The sequence below is a fragment of the Amblyomma maculatum genome, chromosome 10 (assembly GCF_055883805.1).
Source record: "Amblyomma maculatum isolate TAMU_Amacu chromosome 10, ASM5588380v1, whole genome shotgun sequence".
NCBI classification, from domain to species: domain Eukaryota; kingdom Metazoa; phylum Arthropoda; class Arachnida; order Ixodida; family Ixodidae; genus Amblyomma; species Amblyomma maculatum.
The window spans coordinates 56975409-57001626 of NC_139353.1; the positions used below are offsets into that span (position 1 = coordinate 56975409).

The following is a 26218-nucleotide window of genomic DNA, read 5'->3' on the forward strand; positions in this document are numbered from 1 at the left end:
GGCAATAACTAAGAGAATACGATTTAAGTGATTAGCGAAGTGCATGTCCCATCATGCGCAAAAGAGCGGAGAGACAGTGCTTTCATCAGGCACGTCTTTTTATGCCAAAACACAGTAATGACAGCAGTTCGTGTGGTCCCTCTACTTCTGGGAATGGCTGCATGTGAATGAGGATCCACAAGGGTGGAGACACAAATGTGGAAGGTAAACAAAGCCTAACAAGGTAAAAATGTACTAGCTCGGCTTAGCCATATAAATCGGTAGACTTTCCTTTTTCCTGTAACGGGCATCAGCATCATCATCAGCCGGACTATACCCACTGCAGGGAGAAGGCTTCTTTATAGTCACATTCATAGTCACACTCATTTCAAGGCACGATATACTACACCACTGATGATGTCATCATTTATTTAAGAGTACATACGACATATACATACAAAGCTACCGGCCCGGTCGCTGGTTGCCTGTCGGGGCAGTTGGCAATGGGAGATGGTCATCATCATCATCATCAGCCGGACTATACCCACTGCAAGGCGAAGGTCTTTCCCATATTCCTCCAATTAACCCGGTCATGTGCTAGCTGCATCCATTTGACCCTTGTGAACTTGTTAACCTCACCCGCCCACCTGACTTCCTGCCGCCCCCTTCTACACTTTCCATCCCTTGGTATCCAGTTTGTTACCTTAGCGACCATCAGTTATTCTCTCTTCGTACTACATTCCTTGCCCATGCCCATTTCTTCTTGATTTCCACTAGAATATCATTAACTTGAGTTATTTCTCTGACCTACTCTGCACGCTTCCTGTCTCTTAACTTTATTACACTTACCACTTTCCTTTCCATAGCTCTCTGCATTGTTCTCAACTTAAGTTGAGCCCTTTTCATTGGCTTCCACGTTTCAGCCCCATAGGTGAGTACAGGTAAGATGCAACTGTTATATTTGATGTTAATGCATTTAAAGGAAAAAAAAACAGCTTGTGCATGTTCTGATAACTGTGGTCATTAATCAAGGACATGAACAGATTGTGACACACATCACAATCACATAATATATAATAAGCTACAAAAGGAGGACTGGAGACCCTTTGCATGAGTAATTTGTCGTAAACCAAATGTGTCGTATCTACTATTTGTATCTGCAATATGGCCTAACGAGATAGATGAGTGACTGGGCCAGTTACAGTACCGAACTAAGAGTGGCATTTTCTTTACACTTGCGACTCTCTTCTTTCTCAATTATATATGTGTCATGGAACAGCATATCAGGACAAGCCACTGCCCCAGCGCTAACATCTGCGGCATCACCTCGTGCTGCTTCCTGCAACTCTGTCGCTGTCACAGCAGGAGAGATGGCGGGACGTTGTTGCAAACAGCACAGGATAGTCCGCTTCCGCTTACGATAGGAACAGCAAGTATCCCAAAAATATATCTAGAAAAAATACTGCCGACCAAATCTCCGTGCCAAATTTTAGCCGCGAGGATTCATCAGTTTAGCTCGGAGAAGCATTCAACACGCTGTACATTTGCAGAAAGGTTTTACCGAAACCGAAACTTAATAAATATAAAGTTTTTAAAGCAAGCAACTTAACGTATAAAGACAAACATTTTAACAAATAGAAAATGAGTTTGTGTTATATAACACAATATAAGGTCATTAATGGCTCACTAAGCATGAACACATAATGACATAGTTTTCGGAACAAGTTAGTACTCATTCCTGAGCACCAGGCGGCGGGACGCTCACTTCAGATACTCCACGCAGCATTTCGGTGTATGCCGTGGCCAGCTGTTTACTTGGTTTGTGAGCCGTTTATTTCGGAAGGTGGGCGCAGGGCCTCGACACCGGCACCATGGTTTTAGCCGACTTAGGCCGCAAAATCACCAACGCATTGCGGTCGCTAAGCAATGCGACCATCATCAACAAAGAGGTGAGTTTGTCGGACCAGCCTCGGCGATCACCACTTTTCTCGAGGCTTACAAGTTTCCAGCGCCGGCAGCGGCGCATCTAGCTTTGCCGAGAAACCCGCATCCCGGGTTTCGATTCCCCGTAATGTCCCGTGCAAACCACTTCAGACGAAACCCCGAGATCACCCTGCTCATGCTAGCATCCCGTAGCTTCAAGGAAGGTGAGGGGACCGTGCTGGCTCGCTTCCATGCTTACACGCGTCATGTTCGACTGCCGCATATGACAGCTGGTTTGATCGCAAGGAGTTGGGGATTACACGCCGACAAAGTATCGGAAACAAAAGCGCACTTGCCCGTTAGTTTCGCGTGCAATGTCGACCTCTGAAACTGGCTGCTTTCGCTCTAATAGACTGGACGCTGAAATGCATCTGCGATCGTGCACGATAACGCAGTAATTACAAGCAGAAAACCTGGTCAGCGGAGTTGTTTTGTGGCATTCGCTAACCAGCTAAAGGTTTTCATTCAATTGACTGTCGTCTTTTGAGCACGATGGCGTAGTTTTTACCGTCAGCATCTATAGATTCATCTTGCTGCTCTTGTAGACTCGCCGCGCGCAGTTCGCGTGTTGTTTGCCGTGTTTTGTTGCTCGTTTCACCGTTACCTTTCCCTTTTCGATCCACAGGTGCTCGATTCTATGCTAAAAGAAATATGCACAGCCCTTCTAGAAGCCGACATCAACATCAAGCTTGTCAAGCAGCTCAGAGAAAATGTCAGGTATGGTTACGACATCGGGAAGCGTGTGCTCAATTCAGGGCGCACGTGCGCAGCAGTACGAGCTGCGTTATTAGTATTTTACACTGACACAGAAGCGCTTTTTCTCTCAACACTGTCTTTTTAAAGCGTTTGAACTGATGTTCCGTAAATGACATAGCATGTTCAACATGTTATGACCCATGTCACAGTTGGCCTAATTATTTCATTTGAGTGCAAACTTTACTCTATCTAAAAATACCTGTAAACTGGCTGGGAGAAAGCAATGATGAGTTTGTTTCACTTGTATTGGCATCTCCTTGCTGCATTCAGCAGCTGTGGAGTTATTTGTCATAGATGCGTTAATATGCGTGTTGAAAGTTACCTGCCACTACAAAGTTAATTGTGGCTGTCAATTGATTATATTAGTCTTACAAAGTTTGACGCGCGTATGTGTTGCTAAAAGGGTACACGTTGACGCTACAAGGCTCACTCTGCTTTTTGAAAATACCACATCATTTACATTGTTGTGTTTTTGGGCTTGTATCATGCGCCTTTGTTATGGGATACACTTATGGAAGGGCCGTACTGAACAGGAGTGATTTTTTTTACATTCTCCACTGACTGTGTTTTTTTTAAAGGGCAACTTCGGAGGTTTCATATCATTGTGAATTGATAAATCGCAGTCCTTAGAGTCCTTTATCTTTGGTGCAAAAAGAAAAAGTTTTTCAAAATACCGAGTAAAAGGGCTTTATGATAGCGAGAACCAGGAAGTCACACCAGAACATCACAGCAGACGGACCTGTGACGTCACAAAAGCCCTGTTGTGTTCACATTGACGGGCTAAACTGGTCACTGAGGGCTACCATTTGTCTGAAATAATCGAAGACAAGCTTGAAATTTTCTTTCAACAAAAGCGGAGTGAATATTAGCCACCATGTGTCCAGTGACTCACGCCTGCAATATCTCCCCTACTGAAACTACAAAATGGGAAATCTTAGTTATTTTTTTGCCAAAATAAAATGTTACCCTGCAGCAAAATTTGGCAAAAAGGACCAGAAAGTTATTTAGAATGTTACCATGAAAATTTCAGTAAAATCTGAGCAAGTAGAAAACACGGAGTTGCTCTTTGAAACATACGATTTTAAAGACTAAGTTGTGGTTCCCATCTTGGCAGCCATGCATTCATTTTTCATTTGTATCTAGAGCTGTCTCTGAGGTGTCGTTTTATCGAGTTTTACACACTGAGTTGCCATATGCATTATTTTTAATGACATCTTCTCTTAGCATGTACTGCAGAACTGTGGAGCTCGTCATTAGGTCTGTGTCACCTAAGAAATTAGATAGCTGCAGGTAATCATAGAAGGCTCCAGCAAATGTGTGTGTGTGCTGCCCAGATCGGTCATCGACATCGACGAGATGGCAGCCGGCTTGAACAAGCGGCGCATGATTCAGTCTGCCGTTTTCAAGGAGCTGATCAAGGCAAGTGTCTCAGTTTCAGCTGGATTAAACTGACTATGCGTGACCGTAACATTGGGTGTCAGCTGGGTTTATCTGGTTTAAAGTTCATTACAACCAAACATTCATTATCAGCTATGCATTGAAACAAAGAATTACTCACAAGCTGAGCTTCAGCACAGGGGAAGTTGTTAAAAACTTGTATATTTGAACTCGCAGTCAGCAGTCGTTATTTACTGAATGCTCGCTTCTCCGTTACACGCTACTGTCGCGCTTGTTTTCCTGTGGGTGTGTGAAAATGTGGCCTCATTTTTTCTTTCCTTGCCAGATCATGAGCTAAGGCTACAGCTAATGCTAATGCAGCAATCTTATGCCCCTTTGCGGCTACTAAATTTCTTTTTCTTAGCCAAGTTCATTGTTGCATTGCGGGAACATTGAACCAGTATTTCTATAGCTCTCTTTGTCAGCATAACATTGACTTGTGGTTTTAAATGTTTAAATTTGTGCACTTTTTCAAAAGACATTGAAGTGGCACGCGCCAGTCTTGCTGTCCGCAGTTGTGTCAGAAATCTACTTACAGTAGCTATGCCTTCGTGATTTTTAAAAATATTCATTTGCTCAAGTTTCACAACAATTAAATTCTTTTAAATTGGGGCTCAGAGTCAATTTCAGTGTTACAAATGCCTCGACTACTACAGATATGCTCAAAGTCTCATTTCATTCAAGCTTATGTTGTGTTTAGGCAGCTGAGTCGATTCTTGCAATACTCTTAAATTGCAAATCTAAAACAACTAATTCTAATATCAGGACAAGCAGTGGTAATAGTGATTGATGCAGAAAAACTGATCTTAATTATTATAACAACCTACTTTTCTTCAGGGAACGTGTATAGATATTAGCCTTCCAACCGATTTCCGTGATGGAAAGGCGTTGATTTTCTTGGTTCGTGTACATGTAATGGCAACCAATTCCGGCCCTGATGGGGATGTCAGAGTGTACCAAAAGCTCTCACGGACTGTCATTTCAATGAAGTGTTTTTGTTTTCTTCACTCATTCGCACAACAGCTCGTTGACCCTGGCGTGAAGGCCTGGCAGCCAGCGAAGGGCAAGAACAATGTCATCATGTTCGTTGGTCTCCAGGGCAGCGGCAAGACCACCACCTGCACAAAGGTATGCTTTTCCTATGCTTGTGTGCTCATTTCAGTCATCATTCATTCAATCAGTCAAGTTTATTTCACATGAGCGAAAAAGGTGCAGTATGCCAGGTTGGCTGTTATTAATGCAGTAGCATTGAAATTTCCGTCACACCAATACCCCGCCAATCGAAAGGGGAAATTCCCCGATTGGTCAAAACAGTGATGATGTCATAGTGGTGAATGCAGCAATGAACTGACCTGAACATACAAAGGAAATGCAGCTGAGAATTGATTGCTGTCACAATCTTTCCTAAGGAGTCTTTGGTGGTCTCGTTTCTTGCTTCCTGGCACATTTTTTTCTCTCCTTAAAAATTTACTCGTATGTGAATTTTCTTACACACGCAATGGATACTAGCTGCTTCCTTTTTTCACATGATGTGAACAGTAAGTTGGGACGTTGCAGTTTGCTCTATTTTCGCCTTCTTGTTTAAAGATCTTTTTCTGGAGCTTTACTTTTTTTTTTTTCTTTCATTTCACTCCACTTTGGTTCACTGCGCTCCTCATTTCTTTGAATGGCAGCGTGTAGTCTTATATCTTGCTGTTAGCTTTGAAGACCCCTCTATAGCCAACTTTGTTTATGCTCACTGGTGACACACTTCTACAGTTCTTGAATGAATGACAGGGAGGCAGCTTTCTCACTCCAGTTTTCGCTGATATTTAGTTTATTTTCCACTTTATTTTTTATTTCATGTGCTGGTTACAATTTCGAGTATAGTGAGAGGAATGGAGCGCTCAGTCATGTATGACAGAAGCATGTTTGTCCCTAGCAGTGGCATTGTAATGCACTTCACGTTCCCACTAACTGTAAATAATATAGGGAAAAACCGTTAAACAGAACAAGTCAAGGAACAACTAGCGCTCATGGTATGCATCATCTCAGCATTTTGTGGGATTTATTTCGCTGGACTAGGGTTTGTAATGTGGTTCGAACGCGTTATAGAAAAATTTATTTGATAGATGTAGCAGACAAAATCTGTTTCAAAAGATCACAGTTCAACTAATCTTTTTTCACTGTGTAAGGCGACGCCTTATTTAGCATTTCAAGGTGTGAATATTATATGTTACAAGTGCCTCTGTCGGTGCACTTCCACGATGCATGGACAAGTTATCTGTCCACGAATGTGTTGAGTTCATGCCTTATTGGTACAAAATAGTGCCTGGATCCATTGGGAACCTTTAATGGGCAGTCAGATTCTTTTCCAGCCCAGATGTGTAGGGACTTTATTCATAGCTCATAACCTTGAAATCATGGTCAGAAGGAATTAACAGAAGCCCTCATGCTCTTTTTGCACCCTCTTCTCCATGCTGTCTCCTGGATTGCTTGCTGCCTTTTTATCGAGTTTGTTAACGGTACATGTTGTTATCAGTTTTGATGGTTTAGGGATCGTGACATTTTGCTACTAGAGCCAAAATCTTGGCTGCCACATACCACCCTTCAGTGAAATCGGTTAACACATGTTGTGTGCCATGCAGTGTAAGCTGATGGTAAAGAATCCCAGGTCGGTGACCCTAAGCCCTTCACTACGCTGTCTGTCTTGGCTCACGTGGAGGTTTAGGATATTCAACCTCATATTAACACGATAGCGTTATTAAAGGGCCTGTTCTTTGGAAAATCGGGCATTGTCTGCGTTGTGAGGTAGTTTTCCTTTTGGTTGAATAATTAAGTGAAGGGAAAAATCATTTGTGGCCATTAGTGGCTCTTGTTTGTTGGCCCGTCAGATTTTACTGCAAGGCTTAGACTTGCTTTGATGCCTTACCGCATGCTCTCTCTTTCCCTTGAACGCAGCTGGCATACCACTACCTGAAGAAAGGCTGGAAGACGTGCCTGGTGTGCGCCGACACTTTCCGAGCAGGCGCGTTCGACCAACTGAAGCAAAATGCCACCAAGGCTAGGATACCCTTTTATGGAAGGTGAGCGGCGCGGCAGTGTGTCTGTCACGCTGACGACATGCGTGGTTCAGTTGCTGGCTGAGCTATTTTTTAATTCCCAGTACTATGAGTCCTTTTGCTTTCACAGGGTGGAAAGCAGTAAAACAATCAAACAAAATGTACAGAGGATCAAACTTCAAGTTGTATGATATTTTTAACAGCTTCACAAAATTTGCTAATGTAGCGTCAGTAAGAGCTTGTTGATCAAGGCTGTTCTAGTCGTTTATTTTTTCTGGAAGAAAAGAACACCTGGAAACATATCCGTTTGGTGGATGAGTCATAATACCATGCGGGTGAGTAGCACGGGGTGACAGTCTTCCTCTAGGAGGTCAGTTGTACAAACTGGGATTAAAATTTAGTTTAATTGTTATGGAGTACATAGAGCGATGCCAGGTGGACTGTCTTCTAGAGGCTAGTTCAGAGGGTTATCCCATGCGATTTCACACGTGCACGTAGCATAGAAAGCAATCGCTGCGTTTAAATTGAGCTCAAATCAAGTTTGATGCCGGTGCTCACTTTTAGCTTGCGACAAGCGTGGCACGCTGAAAGCCTAGTCATATTCGTCGAATATTATAAACCAAAACTAAACCATCATTTTCGCGCATGAAAAGTTCTCCATACGTTCGAAAGCTTTAAACAGCTCGTGCTTGCCCACTAGCCTTCTGGATATCAAGGAGGCGTCTGGGTAACTGATATGGGCTTTGTGCAGTAGATGTGCACGTGCTGCCTTGTAGTTGCGGCATTGTTTTGAAACGTGTTCTGTTACTTAATGGCCACTTTGATTGCAAAACAGTAGAATCTGAATGATGCGGATGTCATGGAGTTGCAAAAAAATCCTGTGGCAATTTTAAGATGTGTTTATGTGCTGCTGAGAAAAAATGGGCAATGATGTGCACAGCCTACAGCTACCTGTTTTATATCGAAATATGTTCCAAGTTATTCCGCAACCTTTCTTTGATTCAAAACATCTCGGCTTGGCTTTATTGTGCCTTTTTTTTCCTACTCCATTAATTAAGGGGAAAAAAAGAAGAGTAGTCACTTGATATATGGCATGTCTTGTTGGTATCATCACGAAATGGCAATCTGTACAATCTGCTGGTCTGTAAATTTTGTTTTTCCCTCGCAGCTACACGGAGGTGGACCCAGTGGTGATCGCCCAGGAGGGCGTGGAGAAGTTCAAGAGCGAGGGCTTCGAGATCATCGTCGTCGACACTAGTGGTCGGCACAAGCAGGAGGACTCGCTTTTCGAGGAGATGTTGCAAGTGTCCAATGCCACCGTGAGTGCTGCGGCAGGGGCCCTGTTTTTGTTTTTGTTGTGCTTTGCTCTTCACTTCTCCGATCTCTCCCACCCTCGTTGGTCCTGGCCTTGTCCATATTTTGGTGGTGGAGACAAGTTTGGATCTCATGTCGGAATTCGAAATCCTGTATAATTCGAAGGATTTCTGAGGTCCTACACTTCTTTTTACAATCACGGTGGTAGTGCACATCGTGGATTCTAAGGATACACGGCCATGAAGATTTGCCACAAGCCATTCAGGCTTTTGAGTCTGTTTTTCACTTTGAGTCTGTTTTGGCATCGTCGCATAATTGTAATTTATTGCTTTTAAGCTGTGTGTGTGCCATGGTGACGGGGTAGCTGCACGTTCTTGCTAAGAATTCTTTTGCCTGCGCCTAGTCTTTTTGCTGTGTTCAATAACTCCGAAAACCCAGGTAATTTGAACGTCTTTTGCAACCCCACTGGCTTTGAATTAACCAAGCTTTACTGTATGCTAATTTATAATTTATGAGCCTTAGAGAGCAAAGGAATAGCTGATCTTTTTGTTACGTTGTTCTGTCACTGTTGTGTTGAAGTTGTTTGTTGTTATTTTATAGCTTACTCTGTTTTGTTCCTGCAAGGTGAAGCTCAAGGCACCCATGTACTGTGCAGTGTCAATGTTTTAGTGCCTGTTGGAATCACAGGTGGTCGAAATTATCCAGAGCCCTCCACCGTGGCACATATCATACCAGCATTTCTTGAGAGTACCAGTTAATATTGCCGATTAGTACTGTCAAATTTAAGGGGGCATCAGTATCTTTTGAGGGCAGAGGAGGTAGCTCTTAGGTGTGCAACCGAGGCTTGGATGCATTGTTCTTCAGTAGGAGATTTGAGAAGCCTTGGTAGCCTCGCCCTGTAGTTCTGTGGGCATACTCAAGATTATGCTGAATGGAATCGTTCTTTTTCTTATGTCATTGTCCAAACAGCTTTCATTATTGTTTAGTGCAAAAACGAGTCTACGTCGGGATGTTTTTTAAGACACGCAAACAAAGGCCTTTCAAAGTTCTTGTGTCTCTTACTATTTGTGCAGCAGTCGTAAACAGTGCAGTCACAGCCCGAAATTGTGCAGAACACGCTTCAGGGGTTGAGCTCTTCACGTGCCTTACCTAACAAAAGCTAGGAGCTATATGTGTTGATAAACGACACTAGTGTACTCGTACCGAGACTCAAAGTTTTAACTTTCAATCTTTTTCTGTGTAACCGATGAGAAAGTTTAAACGTAAGAGTGTACTTTGTGTTACTTTGTCTGCCTGTACAGAAGTCTGCGCATATGTGAGCTCTCCCAAATTGACAGAATTATTGCTGGCTCGATTGACGTCGACGTGTTTGGTCGAGTGCCAAGAAAACTGACCACAGCCTCATAAGCTGTCCTGGCCCCTACAGATTGTTTTCTAGTGAATGGGTTGGCTCCAAAATCAGTTGTTAGTTTCGGGGTCCCATAAGTTAAATAATATGGATGCCAGCAAGTTTAGTTTAGTATGGGTGAAGTCTTCCACTGCGGTTTCACACTGTGGCTTTTAGTTATTGGATTCACATTGTGTATGGAGAGCAGGCATTAAATTCATTGTGTTAGCATCAGACATTACAAGCTTGTTCTAATTTTTGGCTTCTGGTAAACATATTGTTGTAAAAAAGATTTTAGTACTGTATTCAGGAAGGGTAGTTCTTCCACTCCGTCTCTCCTTTTACTCCTGTTGAATGCATTCAGTGTGCCTAGCTCAAAACCGTCTTTACGGCAGCTGCCTTGGATGCTCACATGTTCTGTTTGTGAGGAATGCTTAACTCTCAGTGCCCTTCGTGCGTCTCTGCAGAACCCAGACAACATAATCTTCGTCATGGACGCATCAATTGGTCAAGCCTGTGAAGCTCAGGTAAGTCTGCTAGTTCCAATTGCGATTGCAAAACTCACACTAGTTTCTGTGCTTTTTTTATCTTTGCCAAAAGATGTGCTTGCTTGTTTTTCAGGCATTTTTACTTCTTTTTTATTATTTGTCTGTTTTTGTTTACGCTGTATACCATTGAAACAGCCAGCATGTAGGTTATTGATGTCTTTTAATTCGACCACTGTCCGCCTGTCAGTGCGAATGCATTGGGCAGGCACTCTTGGGTCATGAATAGCATCTTTTAAGGCGAAACCCGTTAATGCCTCATCATTGTCGACAGAAGGTTGTCAGCAGATGTGTCACGCTTTTGAGAGCAAGAGTTAAAAATAAATAATAAACCTCCACCGGGAATCGAACCTCCATCCCTTGGATCCCCAGCTCAGCGATTTACCAACTGCGCCATGCCCCTGATTGTGAAACGCTCAAGAGACTTCACGAGTGACAGATATTACGCCTTTCCTTTCCTGCAAACGAATTATACAGCGCCGGTGAACTTTGATGCATTCAATGAAATGCTGGTTGTGTTCGACGAGGGGCGCATGATGCACCGTCACGACAGGTCATGACGTTACCAGGCGATTCATACATATACGAAGCTGACCTCACCAGGCGTCCGATCCAGGCGTCTGTGCGGCGCCTTTCATTTGCCGCTTCCTCGAACGCCCAGATGTCTAGGAGGCGTTAGTACAGCAGGCATCAGTGGCATTTGAAATTGGTTTACAGGATAAAGAAGGCACATCATCTGTCACAATTCTCCGCGGACACATGCACCACGCAGTTAAGGAAGGGAGGAAGGGGGGAGTGAAAACAGAGAGGGAGATAGAAGTGCCGTAGGGGCGGGCTACGATCCACTGTGCTATAATGGCTTTCGCCTCATTGCATTTTAGTTCCCTCTAGAATTTTTTAAGTGACCTGGCAAGAGGGCAAGCGTATGATAGTTGCAGAAACTAGGAGTGACAAAATAGGTTGAACCCGTATTGAGGACAGTGTAGAGAGCTGCGGAAAAGAAAATGACTGAGGTAACATTAAGAGGCTGGGAAGAAAAAGTGTGGGTCAGGAATTAAATACTGGTCAATTACTGTACTGAAAAACAAGCAATGAAAATGGGCGTGCACAAGGCGGCTACTAGTAATAAAGAGAAGAGGTAACCATAGATCCCTTAGGGCAACCAAGTTTATTCCAGTAGTAGGGAAAAGCTGCTGAGGAACAGACGAGGTCAGGAAGTTCAATTAGAGGGTGGTAGCAGTTGGCACTGGACGTTGCAGTAGGCGTAATTGGGCTAATGGTGGTGGCTTCTCGACGTTGGGCTGAGTCAAAGATAGTGTTCATGTAGCAGAACAGTTATTATGGGCAGTGATCACATTGCAATATATGCAAGTTCCAGAGTCATTGCCTGAGGTCACAGGGGTCAAACATGTGAGGTTAGTTCAGAAATAACTGCTGGAGCTACAGTCAACGACCGATAATTCGGACTCCACGGGGAATGTAAACCAGTCCGAAATATCGAATGTCCGAAAAAACGAATGAAGCAAAAAATACCTGTTTATTTACATTTTAGGGTGCCTGTTCCGGGAAGAATTTGTCGATGCGATGGAAGCAGCTTGTAGAAGAGACCAGTCTCATCGACGTTAAAAGTGTTGTCTGGCGAGTAGCGACTAAGCAGCGCTTCAAGTTTTTCACTGCGGTAGTTTGCGACCAGTGTGCTACTCACTGCACCACTTTCACCGCACATTTTTTTGAAGGCGAGGTCGAACCGCTTTTTAAAATTCCTGAGCCAACCGTCGCTGAACTGAAATCCTTCGATGCCAAGCCGCAGTGCGAGTGTCTCAGCCTTATGCTTCAAAAGGTGGCCAGAAACAGGAACACGCTGGGCGACAGTAGCGTTAAGCCAGATGTTCAACGCTTCTTCCAACTTCGGGTAAAGGCGTTGTCGCAGCCTTTTCTGTTCAGCTGTTGTTGTCTTCTCCGTGGCCTCAAGAATCTTGGACCTATTCTTCATATAGTCCGATATCGTTTGCTTGGAGATGTTGAACTCACGGGCAACTTCGACTTGAGAACGGCCGCTCAGCGCTTGCTGTATTATGGCTGCTTTCTTCGCCATTGTCAGCGTCGTGTATTTCCCACGTTTCGCCACCGTCGGCACGGACCGCGAAGGCACCGTTGGCGCCATTTGCCGTGGCCTGTCGTTGTCAAACTCAAGAGAAACGTTGTCGTATGGTCACTTGAAAGAACCTGGCCTAACGCTACTCACGCACGAGGCACTGAACAAACGAGCACAAACTGGTGGCCGATGGCGAAGACGCGGGGAGGCCAAACATGCCCGAGGGCCAGTCATGCGGAGTGGAGCGCCACCTGCTGTTCTCCCGTCGCAACTGTCCTGTCGCACCGCCGCCTCCGTGATCAGCTCCAGCAATGCCGACGGCGCACCATTCGCCGATCACGGAGGCCACAGTCGCTTATTGCGAGTAGGCGCCAAAGGAAGGCGCTCGTCTCCTTTCTTTCTTTCTTTTTTTTTTTTTAACTAGGAACGGCGGCGGGGGAAGCGCGCGCATCGAGGCACCCTGTTTAGAGTCCGGATTATCGAATATAGAGCCGGAGGCTGTCCGAAATATCGGTCGTCCTTACACATCATGTTTATGGGGCCAGTGGCGGTGCCGCAGAGCTGTCCGAATAAACGAGCATGTCCGAACTGTCAGCGTCCGATTTATCGGTCGGCGACTGTATAGTCAATTTTCGCATAATGCAGTATATGCAGAAATGGAGGAGGCACCTGGGGACTGGCATAAAATAATGTTTGGCGTGGTGGTGTCTGCAGGTGAATTTATCTGCTTAGCTTTCACCTTCTAGATACGGTCACGTGGCTGATTTTATTTACTTTACTGTACTCGTTTGCACATGATTGAGGTTTTGGTGCACAGTGTATCCTGTTCCGCTTTAGTGTGTCTATGAGGAGAGAATCAGTAGAAGGGCAAAGGCACTTGCCAAACGCTTAATGAAATTCAGAAGTAGTACATGTCCTGTAGGCTGGAAACTTACTTAGGGCACTTAATTTTTTCTTATTTGTGCAGGCACGTGCCTTCAAGGAGAAAGTGGACGTTGGTGCCGTGATTGTCACAAAGCTGGACGGCCATGCGAAAGGTGGTGGAGCCCTCAGCGCGTGAGCTTTTCTCTAATGCTCTCTTTTTCATTTGTTCCGCTACTCTGAATTGAAAGGGTCTACGGACACTGCATGCTCTAGCAGAGTGTGTCAGTCTAGAATGTTAACATTTCTTTGAATTGAGGAAAGTGTTGGATAGAAACACTTACCTGCAACAGTTATGCGGATGTTTCTCAAGGGCAGTAGAACCTCGGGGACATGAATCGCACGGGGTCGCAAAAAAATTCTCATAGTTTCGAAATTCGCGTCATCAAAACGAATGAAAATTGGTATGCAGAAGCGTGGGAAAAGCGTTCACACAGATCTGTTTACAGCCGCGAAGATTTCTTTATGGCTGCACAGTCACAGCTCATCACGGCACGTACAGCACTACAGACAAAAGCAACGTCGGCGATGTGCGGGCCGCGTTCCTCCGACAGCTTCTCACGGCATCTACAACACAAACGCAGGTCATGATTTCAGCAATGTGCAGTCCGCTCGCTGCAGCGAACTGCCCCTTGTGGCTAGAGTTCAACTAGCAATCACACGAAAATGATGTGCGCACCATACACATTCACTGCGCGGACCGCCACCAACTGCGCGCTGTGCACAGCATGAGTGGAGATCGTGACGTCAGGGATTTGCGGGCTGCACGGCATTGCATACTTCTCGCTGCATGCAATTCGTGATAGGCAATTACAAAAGCACCAGCATGCGGGCCATGCGCCGCCGCGAAATGCTCGCGGAGTCGGTGATGTACTGACAGTGTGTAGTGCTCAAGACTATCGTTGCAGTTCACGTGTTCGTATGATTCATAGTGGTACAGGAGTGTGTTTAGAGCGTTTGAAATTTTTCGCAATGTATGCAATGCACTTCTGGCCGAGGAATTGTGTAAATTCGCATCATCCCGAACTTTATATCAACTGGATTTATACTACCGAGATGTTTACTGTATTTTATGGCCACATAACGTTAACTGCAAGCAGGCAGCTGGCAGGGCAAACAAATGTTTCAGAACAGTCAGGAGCAGCCTTGAGTGTTGCTTAAAAAGTGATGTTGCGGTCGTTCGTGGACAAATATGGAAGCACAAGACTAAATAATTTCCCGCGAAGCAAAGTTGTAAACAGTAGCACCGTCTACTTGTGGTCGTAAAGGAATGACGCTGGTTGCAGAAGTTCAGTTACTAACCAGTGTTTTGAACTTGGCAGGTGAGAAAAATGGTACTGATACCAGCTCGTTAATTCGAACTTATGGGATTGGGAAGGATAGAATTATTCGATGTTCGGATTATCAGGGACAAGAACCATTTGTGTTACTTTAAATATACAGTGCTTACTCTCGTAGCGACTTCCTCGCATAATGAAGCCAGCTCCCACTTTTTTCCACTGAGAATTTGAAAATAAAAAGAGGGGGTAAGCCGTTATCGTGTCCCTCTGTTTTGCGCCGTCGCATTCCACAACGCATTTCTTGGCAAGGCACCAAGATGCTGTGCAGCGATAGCTTCGTTTTGTGTTTAGTTTTTGACATTAACTCTAGTGAAAAGGGGGGGGGGGGGGGGGTAGGGGAGGGCAACTTGCTAGCGCTCATGCGGTTGTGCAAGCATTGTTTTCAATATGTTCACTTCATCATGCCGCGTTCGGAGTGGACGCCGTCCACTGTCACACAGTCATTGAAACGGGTGATAGTGCAAATGCTTTTTGAAGCGAATGATGCTAAAAGTCGGCGTCATGATCACGACTGACCGCGTGCTTCCATTGATGACTGATGAGTAGAAGGACTGACGACTGTTGCAAAAGAAAAAAGAAAAGGTTTTTTCCACATAATGATTTAGTTTTTTATTTGGAGACCCATAACACCTGTCGGACATCGTAGCCGTTTATGGGCGTTGGCTGAGACAGGCCGTCTGAAATACTTATCCGCATTTCCGAATTAACAGAGGCCGAATGAACGAAAGTTTCAGAGGTTGTGTGGAAGAAGAGAAGTGCAGGCTGCGCCGCTGCAGCTGCCAGCCCTTGCCCTTCGGCATTATCGGCCGCTACGCCCTTCATGGCAACATTTAGGCTTTGTCCACTCCTCCATGGTTTTACTTGGTTTTTAATCTTCTACTTCCATTTTTGATGTGCACAGCATCTATGTCACCCTATTAGAGACACGTTTTTTTGGCCATGTGCTGGGCGCAAGGGCGCCCAGACGCAATGGTGCATAGTTTGAATTATCCATAGTGGAACCAATTCATGTTCAAATTAGCAGGCTTTTTTTATTCAAAGACCTTTATGGAGCTTGGCCGGACCAAGTAGTGTAATTCGAATTATCCCAAAATTATAATTATCAATCTTTTATTGTAATTGAACTGCCCAAAAAATTCATGATCGTTAAAAAAGAAACCACTCTGTTAAGAAAATCGACCTTAGCATTAAACTTAACATACATTTCCTGTATTCAATTTTCAGGCAATGGTATTAGGTTGTATTCGGGACGGAATAATGCTTGTCACTGTGCCGTAACAGCATTGAGTATGGAAACACAAATGAACGCTGCTCTTTACAATAACTATCTAATAACTTCTGCCAGCATGCATTTGCTATTGCACTCACTAATCATTGTTCCCGACATCAGAATTCATTAAAAGAAACAGACACACCCGCTTATTGTGAGGTTTTATTTAAACAAATTTTTTACCATGCTGTTAGCAAAACTGTTGTGGAATCAAGCACATGAAAGTGCTAGCTTTCAACTGTCCCCACCAAAAGAAAAAAAAAAAAGACACTAGTTCCTTCAAACACCTCATCTAGATCCCCTACCTAACAATGTTTTACTCTTTCTGTCTTCCGTTCATGCTACGAGCATTACGAGTTGAAGCATTTCTCCATGGATCTCAATACTATTTCAAGTGTGTGTGTTATTCTTTGGAATGCTTTGTTTTCATTTTTTCTTTTCTAATTTGTCACTTTTCTCTTCTCTCCTCCTTTGTGCCACTGTTGGCGTGCAACAGGGTGGCAGCAACGCGCAGTCCAATCATCTTCATAGGCACCGGGGAACACATAGACGACTTTGAGCCTTTCAAGGTCAAGCCCTTCATCAGCAAACTACTGGGTGAGAAATCGCAAAAGGAATTGTGTTTAACACAACAGCATCACTGCCCACGTTCCCCAGAAAGTATGGCGCTGTCAGCACGTGACATGGTCAGCAGAGTGTGTCACGTCACAACACGACGGGACATGGTCTAGATAGCGGGAACTGTCAATTCGGGCATCTCCTATCAGATGGGAGGGTGACATGGAAGCGAAATCCTGTACCTTTGGATCTCGTTCCAGACACGCTAGGCCATATAAGCACATTCCTATGGCTTGGTTAAACCTTTGTCGGGTAGTCATTCACAATATGTGGTAGCTTATGACTGTATGCTCATTAATGTGTGAGATAATGAAGGTGCAAATTAAGCAGTCGGCAATTAAACAAGCAAAAAAGTGCATGCATACAAACGTGTATCCATGAAGGGAGCCATAAAAAGAAGCCATTAACACTGTCGCGGCATGTCCTTAAGTCTTTCGGGACTGTGCAAAGAGCAGGCGGTTTTGTCGGGCCTTGAAAGAAGTGTTTATAAACAACTTGTTTGCAGCATCTTGGTGTACACAATTGTAGCCGCAGGTAGGCTCTCTCGGGCATAAAATTATTTCACTTAATCATTGTACATAACTTGAAAAAACAAATTCTCTCAGTGTGTGCTTAACAGAAAACAGAACAAAGTAACATTACTACTAAATAAAAAACATAATAAATATATTTTGAGGCATACAAGCTATGCTACTTTGACTCCTTTCTTAGTTGTAGAAATTCGGGTTGATAGTCTATAGGTTTATTTTTGGTGTTAGCTTTTCCACATCCATAGAAAAAAAAACGGGGGACATTAAGAGGTCTTGAAGAAAAGTAATTAAATGAAATACTTATACTGTCGTACTACAGAGCTGGTTATAAGAAAGGTGTTAAAATGTTCGTGATTTTTCGTTACATCCAAGTTGTTATATGCAGTTTTTGCATGAAGGCTAGAAATGACAATACAGAACTGAAACTACGGACAAATGCTCCGCTCCAGTAATTGCGATCCAGTTCTAATGGCGGTTGTTGAGACCTTGACTTACCCATTCTATTAACTTCGCTAATAAAGTGCTGGAAAGGCAAATATGTTATGGCAGGAAGTCTATTTTGAAGGCGTGTTATCATAACATGACTGGATTGCTAAATGGGTTTTTTACCATCTAATACCCATGCCACACAGGAAAATTGATGTCATTTCCACCGAATGGCATTCTTTCAATTTAATGTCATTTTTTCGACGCGCTGCTACACGACCAAAACTAATGTCATTTGCAAATGATGGCAATTGCGATAGATACACAAATGTTGGTGCGCCTTTGCGAGAATGATATGAGCGCTGTGAACGAAAGCAGCTTTTAAAATCATATTTATGTCTTGCATGACTCGTAACCAACCTATTGATTACGACTACCCATTACGAAGTTAGCGAATGCGCCGGTTGCGTTTGTTTACGAAAGGGCAGGGATTGCGCTCGCGTCGGTGCCTGGGTGTGGAAAGCGGGCGAATTGTTTCAACAACATACATTTTGCACACTCCAAGTGCAACACGTAAAATAGGCAGCGGCTAGTGTATTGACCGACGACGCTGCTATTGACTCTTCGAGTGTCGCCCCACGGCTTAGCGCACCACAGCCCCTTCGAGTCTCGTCATCGCAAGATCGTTTGCTCGGCATAAATGCCCATCGAAAAATGCCGGACCCCAGCCTCATCAAGAAAGCAAACAACAAAATAGCATCACTTGCTGTGCCGGATCCCGCGATCTTACCAAAACGGTGCTGCCTGCGAGAGCGGTGGACGATGGTGCTCTGGCCGTGCGCTACGCCCTGGTCGTCGCTAGGCCTAAAAGGTTTCGCATTGAAGCCACAGCGGACGGCACGTTAGGAATAGTCAGTTGCCTATTCGTGGAGCTGCTTACTGTAATTTCAATGGGGTCATAAATTTTCTGACGGTAAACGGAAGGTGTAATTTTGGCGACGCATTAGCATTGGAGCTACGTACTACGTTCAGCACGGGATCGGATGAGCTGCCTCACACCGGCACTGCGGCTGCTACGGGGCTGTGAGCAGAAAATCGCTCTGGTTACTTATCACCGATCCTCAGCAAAGGTTATTTTTGAGGTTCCTTTATCCGACCGCATATTATTTAAGGTCAACAGATTTTGACATGTTTTCTGACGGTGGCGAAAGGGAACCGCTGTGCCTGCGCCCATGGACTGCAGCAGCCGCGGCCATTGCCGCTCGCGCTAAGTGCGGTGGCTGGTAGCGAGGGTTGAATTGTTTTTCTTTGCGATGCTATTTGGCATGTTTCACATAATTTAATGACTAGCTACAAAATTGTAGATGCACAGTAGTATTATAATGCCTATGGCACTTTTGCAGTTTATTTTGAGTATATATTCTCACTGAGTCTCTGGTGTCGAGATAACACAAGCCCTCATTAGTCGCATTCGAATGAGTTCCTTAAACTCATTCAGTGCCTAATGTCATCTTCATCGAATGTCATTACATTTTCCCGTGTGGCAGCAAACAAATGTCATTTTGAACAAATGCCATTCGATGGAAATGACAATAAATTTGCTGTGTGGCAGGGGTATAAGTCTTCCTTCTGTTTATGGCTTAGTGTAGAATTTCTGCGTTTTTGAACTATCTGTGTTTTAGTTAATGCACAGGTTTCGATGCCCTAGTGAATGGAAATCAAATAGGGAGAACACGCACTGGACAGGCATAACTACTTAAAAGCGAGCTTAAATTGAATGTATGCTTAGGTTGGGTCACTAGTTGAAGCTTCATGTGGGTCATCAGGGCTCGATTCTTCATCCAGGCTAAACTCAAAGCTTGCGAAGTCGTATTCACAAACTGCACTACTTATTTATATCATCCAGAAATATTGGAAGTTAAAGCAGCAGAATCGTGCAGATAATGTGGAGTTGCGTAGTGCATCCTAGCACCACTCTGAATAATTTTCTCTTACGTTGCCACCTTTTTAAAAAAAAGTGAACTATATGAGAAATCTTTTCTTCAGTGGTCATAGAAGGGGGTTAGTGTTCCAATATGCGGAAATTTGATTTTGACAGCACATCTAAAACTATCGATCATATGTGATCCATGGCATCCGGGCCACGTTCTCAGATGATCTTAGTTGCTGCTAATAAAGTATGATTAGTGTGGAATTTTATGCGTCCATTTGCATACACTATCGGGCATGTCACTGTGCCACGGAAAAACCTGAATAATCAGGCATGTCCAAAAAGTCAGGCACTGGAACTTTCGGTCGCCGAATGTAAATGCACTAATTTAGAATGCTTGAATGAGTGGTAAAATATTCCCGTTCACTCTAGTTACTAACTCATTTTTGAAGTCTCGCAAAATATTTGCCACGACAAAATTCTTATTTTTTTTCTAACATATTAGATTTATTAATATCTTTCATCATGCAGGTAATGATTTTTTCTCATGAATCATGTATACTCTCTTAGAAGTTTATTTGATTCAGCCTTAAAGCACCTGGGGCATGCTCTCATTTCGCCTCTAATGACTTCTTGGTAAAAAGAATAAGTGGTATTGAAAATGCTTTATTATTTCATGCAACCTGTCGTTACACCCTACTAATAGTTTAAACAGTCACTTCAAATCAAGGAGCGCTATGTTCACAGCCTTAACTGTGTAGCCAAATGGTTGTTTGCACAAGAAGTACTAAAGCAAGGATTTGAGAGAGTAAGTGAAATAAAGTGGGCACATTTTCAGTGTTTCTTTTTTTCCAACTACCAACTTCCAATCCCTCTCTCAATTGTCAGTCCTTCATGGGGCAACACCCGTGGCTGGGTCAGCACAGTGAGCACTTATGTTTTCTGGACACTTGATGCAGGCATGGGCGATATTGAGGGTCTCATCGACAAGGTCAACGAGCTCAAGCTCGACGACAACGAGGAGCTCATCGAGAAGCTCAAACACGGCGAGTTCACTCTGCGAGACATGTACGAACAGTTCCAAAACATCATGAAGATGGGACCCTTCAGCCAGATCATGGTAAAAATATGTCTCACCATTGGATCAATGGCACCACATTGTTTTGGCTTCTAGGTCTTTTTTTTAGCGTTTTTCTTCGTACGTCATTTCAGCATGTCTTGAACAAAGCATGTCTTGTCAGTGTTTGTGAAGTGACCGCTTTGTTGGATGCCATGCAGGGCATGATTCCAGGCTTCAGCAGTGACTTCATGACAAAAGGAAACGAGCAGGAATCCATGGGCAGGCTAAAAAAGCTCATGACCATCATGGACAGCATGAATGACCAAGGTAGTACTTGATTTCCCCCCTGCACGCATTCCGTGATCTTGTGGACTATTAGTACAGTAAAATATCGTTAATTAAGCCCCCTGTTAACCGAGATAATTCGATCTTTAAGCGTGGCCCTGGGTAACGCACGTGGTAGTCTGTGGCATTGGATGTTCGCTCAGTTTTCATCTCACATGTGTAGACAACCATATTCCAAGCATTCATTAAATAACATTACTGTGACGTAAGCAATTTATAGCTTTATATATATGTTTATATATAAATACAATTCTGAGCTTTTTTCCTGATTTTACTGTACTATGATTATAATGGCCATTGGTTACTCGGCAAAAAAAAAAAAAAATGCAGAAACATAACGACTAGACCAAGCTCCAAACATTGAAAAAGTAGGCTCTGCAGTAAAGGCTGCAAAGGTTGGAAGTAATCTTCCAGGGACACCTTTCTTTTGGTGAAGGACATAAATAATTAGTACTACTCTTTACTAGGTATTTGTGTGAGAAAACCGTCGCACTAGCCTGCTTATATGATGGAGTAATAACTGAAATGTCATCTTTGCTTTTGGAGAATCTTTAGAGAGGCAGCAAAGTAGTACTGTTTTCAAATGACATTGTGCAGAATATTTTTCTTTTTTTTTTTTTTTTGCTTCTGTCATTTTTTTTTTTACTTTTTTTAATTTTTTTTTTTTGAGGAAGTAGGTAACTGCTTTATGCTGTAACCTTGGACATTTTTTTTTTTTTTCCAATTTGTGGGAGCATTGCAATCCCTTTCTTTTCGTTTCACCAGTGGCAAAATTTGAGGCTAGAACACATCATATAAACTTGTAATGTCCTCTATAGATTCGTAACCCTAATTTTTAAATTTAAGCTTTTTATTTTTAATTATTTTAACTTCAGTTGCGATGTCACAGTCAATTTTTTTTCTTCGGTCTGCCTCTGCTAGCCAGCTTAGCGCTCTGTCCAGTCCCAAGCCTGTGCGAACGAACGGGGTTAGTGTCAGGAGTGTCACACAGCCCCTGACTGTCGAACTTTCACATTAACCATGAAATTTCTGTTTTTCTCCCTTTTTTTTCTTGACAGAGTTGGACCACCGGGAAGGGGCCAAGCTATTCTCGCGGCAGACGGGGCGGGTCACGAGGGTCGCCCGAGGCGCCGGTGTCACTACCCGCGAGGTGCAAGAGCTGCTTGCCCAGTACACCAAGTTTGCCGCCATGGTCAAGAAGATGGGCGGCATCAAGGGGCTCTTCAAGGGTGAGTCGCCCATGCTGGCTCAGTGCGCGCAACATTTTTGAACACTTGTTAAGGAAGTAGGACGGAACACATCTGAAAGAGTAACAGTATTAGATGCATCTGAAGGGAATATTCTCGTGCATATCTGAACAGTCCCAAATGCTTCCAAAGGGATCAATCCAGAATTCGCATAGAAGGAATAGTATCGCTATCCATGTGCCTTCTCCTACGCTGTACGGGAAGGCACACGAGGGATATATGCGAAGGTGTCGGAACAGCGTGACGCCATCCCAACATAAAAGCAGTGGCGCACCAAGCAGCGTCAGCAAACCATAGATTCACATGGGCGTCAGCTGGAACGGCTCTAATCATCCAAGTTTCTTAATCTGAAGGGATAGAATCAACAAAATTTTACTCTATTGCAATGTAACGGCCGAATTGTATTGCATGGGCTTCTGCAGTGGCTATAAGGAAAACGGGTTTCCAAAGCGTGGCAGCTGGTGGAGTAACAACAGGTTTTGTTCTTACCGTGCTGGTAAATCGGGCTTGTTAGCTTGAGGTGATGCTGCAGCGGGCATGAAAGTTTGTCGACGGATGGTGGCTGGTGGTTTATCTCTTGCATGTCGTCTGCAGGCGGCGACATGGCAAAGAATGTGAACCAGGCTCAGATGAACAAGCTGAACCAGCAGATGGCCAAGATGATGGATCCCCGTGTCTTACACCAGATGGGTGAGTCGCGTTTGTTCCCTTCACCCTGAATGCATTGTGTGCGGTGCCTGATTTTCAGCGCCATTTAAAGTTGTGGCACACATTGCCCTTTTCCTTTTTAATTCATTTTATCCCCCTAAGGGCCCGAACTGGCATTGCATGTACTGCGGAATGTCACCAACCTACCTTTGCTTAATATGCACAGTGGACTGAATCGACGTTTAAACCATCCAAGTCATCTTAGTCATATTCGCGGTTGACCAGTAAACAGCTTAGCTGTTGTGGTGACATACTGGAAAATGTCATGCATTTTCTTGTTCTGCTATCCAAAATTAAATTAAGATCAAGGGTTGGACATTGCCTTGAAATGTCACGCACAACACTGCTGTAGCAGAAGCAACCGAACCATCTTTGCTTGGGCTCCCGGAAGTGGGCTGCAAATTGCGCTACCGATTGGTTGAGTTGCTCACTTTTTATTTGTTTGAGGAAGAATAGAAGTGGTAGGTTCAGCTGCATGCATGACTCCGAAGGAACTGCTCGGTTTCGCAATCAGATAAGCTGCCCAGGGAGGCCGCAAATGATATCACGTCTTATCTGATTGATGCCTCTTCCGGCGCCTTCTCTTTCGCAGGTGGGTTCTCCGGTCTCCAGAACATGATGAGGCAACTCCAAGGTGCCGCTAGCGGAAACGTCAACAACCTCATGAACATGGGAAAATGAACTGTCACTATCCCTGTATATAATTAATTAACCTCTTTTTATAAGAGACGCGGAAGCGGCAGCGAGGTCTACAACAAGAAGCCACGAAATAGGTGGTACTGCCATGGCGAGGGCGTCTTAACCGTTCTCTGCTAGCAATTTCCCTATTCTGCTGCCCCTCCCCCTCCTTTTTCTTTTCTTTTCAAATTCAGCCACTTTCAAGCTGTGCGGCAACGAGCCTCCGAGCTTTCCGTGCACGGTGAAATTTTTCCACGTTTGAGCGTCGTTACACAGCGTTACCCGAGACGCAATGCACCAGTTAGATAACGGAATTCCGTCTATGCTTCTGCGCTTTCAAATTAGTGATGGTCTGGTCCAGTAGCGAGCACTGAGAAATTGTATCACGGACGCGTGCGCGTTTCCGGTGTCTGCGCTTTGCAGGACCTGGAAGACGTGTTTCATTGCAGTTACAAGTGTAATTTGCATCATCACGGTATTCGCTTTTATGTTTGGAGCTATAGAGTGCGTCGCTTCGGGGAAACTGCTTTCTGAACCATGTGAGCACTTTTTTGTGCCGGGATTTCCAACACAGGGCAGAATGGCACAAATGTCGACAATGCCCTTTTTATGTCTTGATTGAACAGAGAAGCGAACTCTTGAAACGTGCAGGCCGGTTCCATGGCCCAAAATTTATTGTGTGCTCACGATGTTTGTTGTAAGATTTATTTAGTACACCTGTTATGCACTGTGTCATCGGTTTCGGTGTGGTTTACTGCGATGCCGGCCTTAATTCTCAGTGAAGTCTTACCTCAAGTCGCTTTTGCTGTAGCGTCAGGGAATGGGAAAAGAGGTTTTTGTACAGCATCGTGTTGTTGACACGTGTCAGTGAAGAACACTGCGATGGCGACTATCTTGTTTTGTTTTACTTCGGGATGTACAGAACACATTCAGTTAAGTTTCGATGTGAGGACGATGCATTTCTTTATAAAAAAACAAAGCAGAATAAATGCTTCTCGGTGAAGCTGTACTCTCTGTGCTGTGCAGTTTCTTAAGCAGTGCATCGCCTCAGAAACTGGCAAGTTGTAGTTCGTGAGACCTACTTTCACACCTGCAAAGAGCCTTGCACAAGTTGGCGAAAGTGAAGATTTCAGGCATTTGAAATTCCAGGTGAGTAGGAGTACTTCAAGTGGGATTCATAAAAGAAGATGGGGTGGTTGGCAAATGTCGGTTGGCAAATGTCACCGACTGCTTGGTTGGTGTCACTGCGCCGGCACCCATGGAGTTTCACGATGTGCACACTCCACGGTGGAGACGAGTGGAGCTCCCCGTATGAATATTCTGCAGCCAGCTGCTCTAGCTCGCCATGCCCCGTGAATGCTGTTCGAAATGCTGCCTTTGGTTGAACACTACCCTTGGCTATGGATAGACTTGTTGAGTTTCACCAAGGACACCCTCAAAGTCTCGGACAATATTCGTGATTGGGTTTGATCATGTAGAGTATACTAATGCCGCACAAATGTATGCGCATGTGTACACATGGCTCAATACATAACTTTGAAAGGGTGGAATAGCAAAGCTGAAAGAAGGGTCCGAAGAGAAAAGAAAAACATACACGAGGGTTACTCTCTGTGAGATTGAGCAATAGCTACCGAAGTGTTTTCACCTCTCAATCCATTTGGCTAATAAATTTTAGGCCCACATGCATTTTGGTAAGTGTAATTATAGAACACGTTTTAACTTTGACAATTGTTCACTGCTCCTCTCCAGCCCACCAAACCACCCACTGAGCATATCATAGGATGGCGCATTGCACAGTCGCTGCCACCATATAAAGATCGTGCTATGTTCCTCCGCTCTTGCCTTGCCCTTCCCTCCGGGTGACTCTCCAGTCGCAGCTAGCCTCTGGAATTATGCATTTCGGCTCTCCCATACCCTACCTCCCAGATAATGATTCTCTGGTTTTCCATTCTTATGATTGTGCCATACTCTAAAATCCTTCATGGGTAGCCACCCTCCGACTGCACTTTCCTCCACTCTGGCGATATTTTTCCATGGTAAGCGCAGCTCTAAATGACAACCACCGTCTGGTTACGCCAAGTACTAAAAACGGCTCGGATCTAGGGGACAGGAGGTGAACAGCTTTGGATAACTTATATCGAGTACAACTACACTACACTAATTGCAGGTTTTTATTACCATCAGTTGGTTAACCGTGACTAAAATTTCAAAGGGTTCGGCGAGTAGAACCCTACAGTAGAACAGCTATCACCTAGCACTTGATCTTAGGTGTAACCATACAGGGTGAAACCCGATTTTTATTCAATAACCACCTAAAAACCCAAGATGCATTTAAATTCCCAAAATTTTCTACGCTTTCAGGATAAGCCAGTAGGAATAAAAAGGTGAAAAGAGATTTTTTCAGCAGCACTGATAGTTTCAGCTTGGCACAATGTCCAATTAATTGGACACTGGGACTCTAGCGGTGTTGTTTCATCTAGTGGGGTGCCACTGAATACTACAGATATAACTGTGGAACTTGTGCAGAAAAGCACTTTACTATGACACAAGTTGAATTAGCAAAAAATGACAGCTGCCTTCACCTGAATAATTTTTTGTTGTACTCGCT

The 26218-nt window shown here is 44.1% G+C and overlaps 1 protein-coding gene across 1 annotated transcript; it reads left to right on the forward strand.

Moving 5' to 3' along the window:
- Window positions 1–1731: 1731 nt before the first annotated feature.
- Window positions 1732–24619, forward strand: Srp54k (signal recognition particle 54k). Its single transcript, XM_084582828.1, has 14 exons — window positions 1732–1928; window positions 2588–2679; window positions 4053–4137; window positions 5179–5283; window positions 7096–7220; window positions 8365–8515; window positions 10365–10424; window positions 13505–13593; window positions 16565–16665; window positions 20532–20692; window positions 20851–20959; window positions 22036–22206; window positions 22819–22914; window positions 23525–24619. The coding sequence occupies exons 1-14, from the start codon at window positions 1851–1853 to the stop codon at window positions 23611–23613; spliced, it is 1512 nt and encodes a 503-aa protein (XP_084438954.1). The 5' UTR covers window positions 1732–1850; the 3' UTR covers window positions 23614–24619.
- The last annotated feature ends 1599 nt before the right edge of the window (window positions 24620–26218 follow it).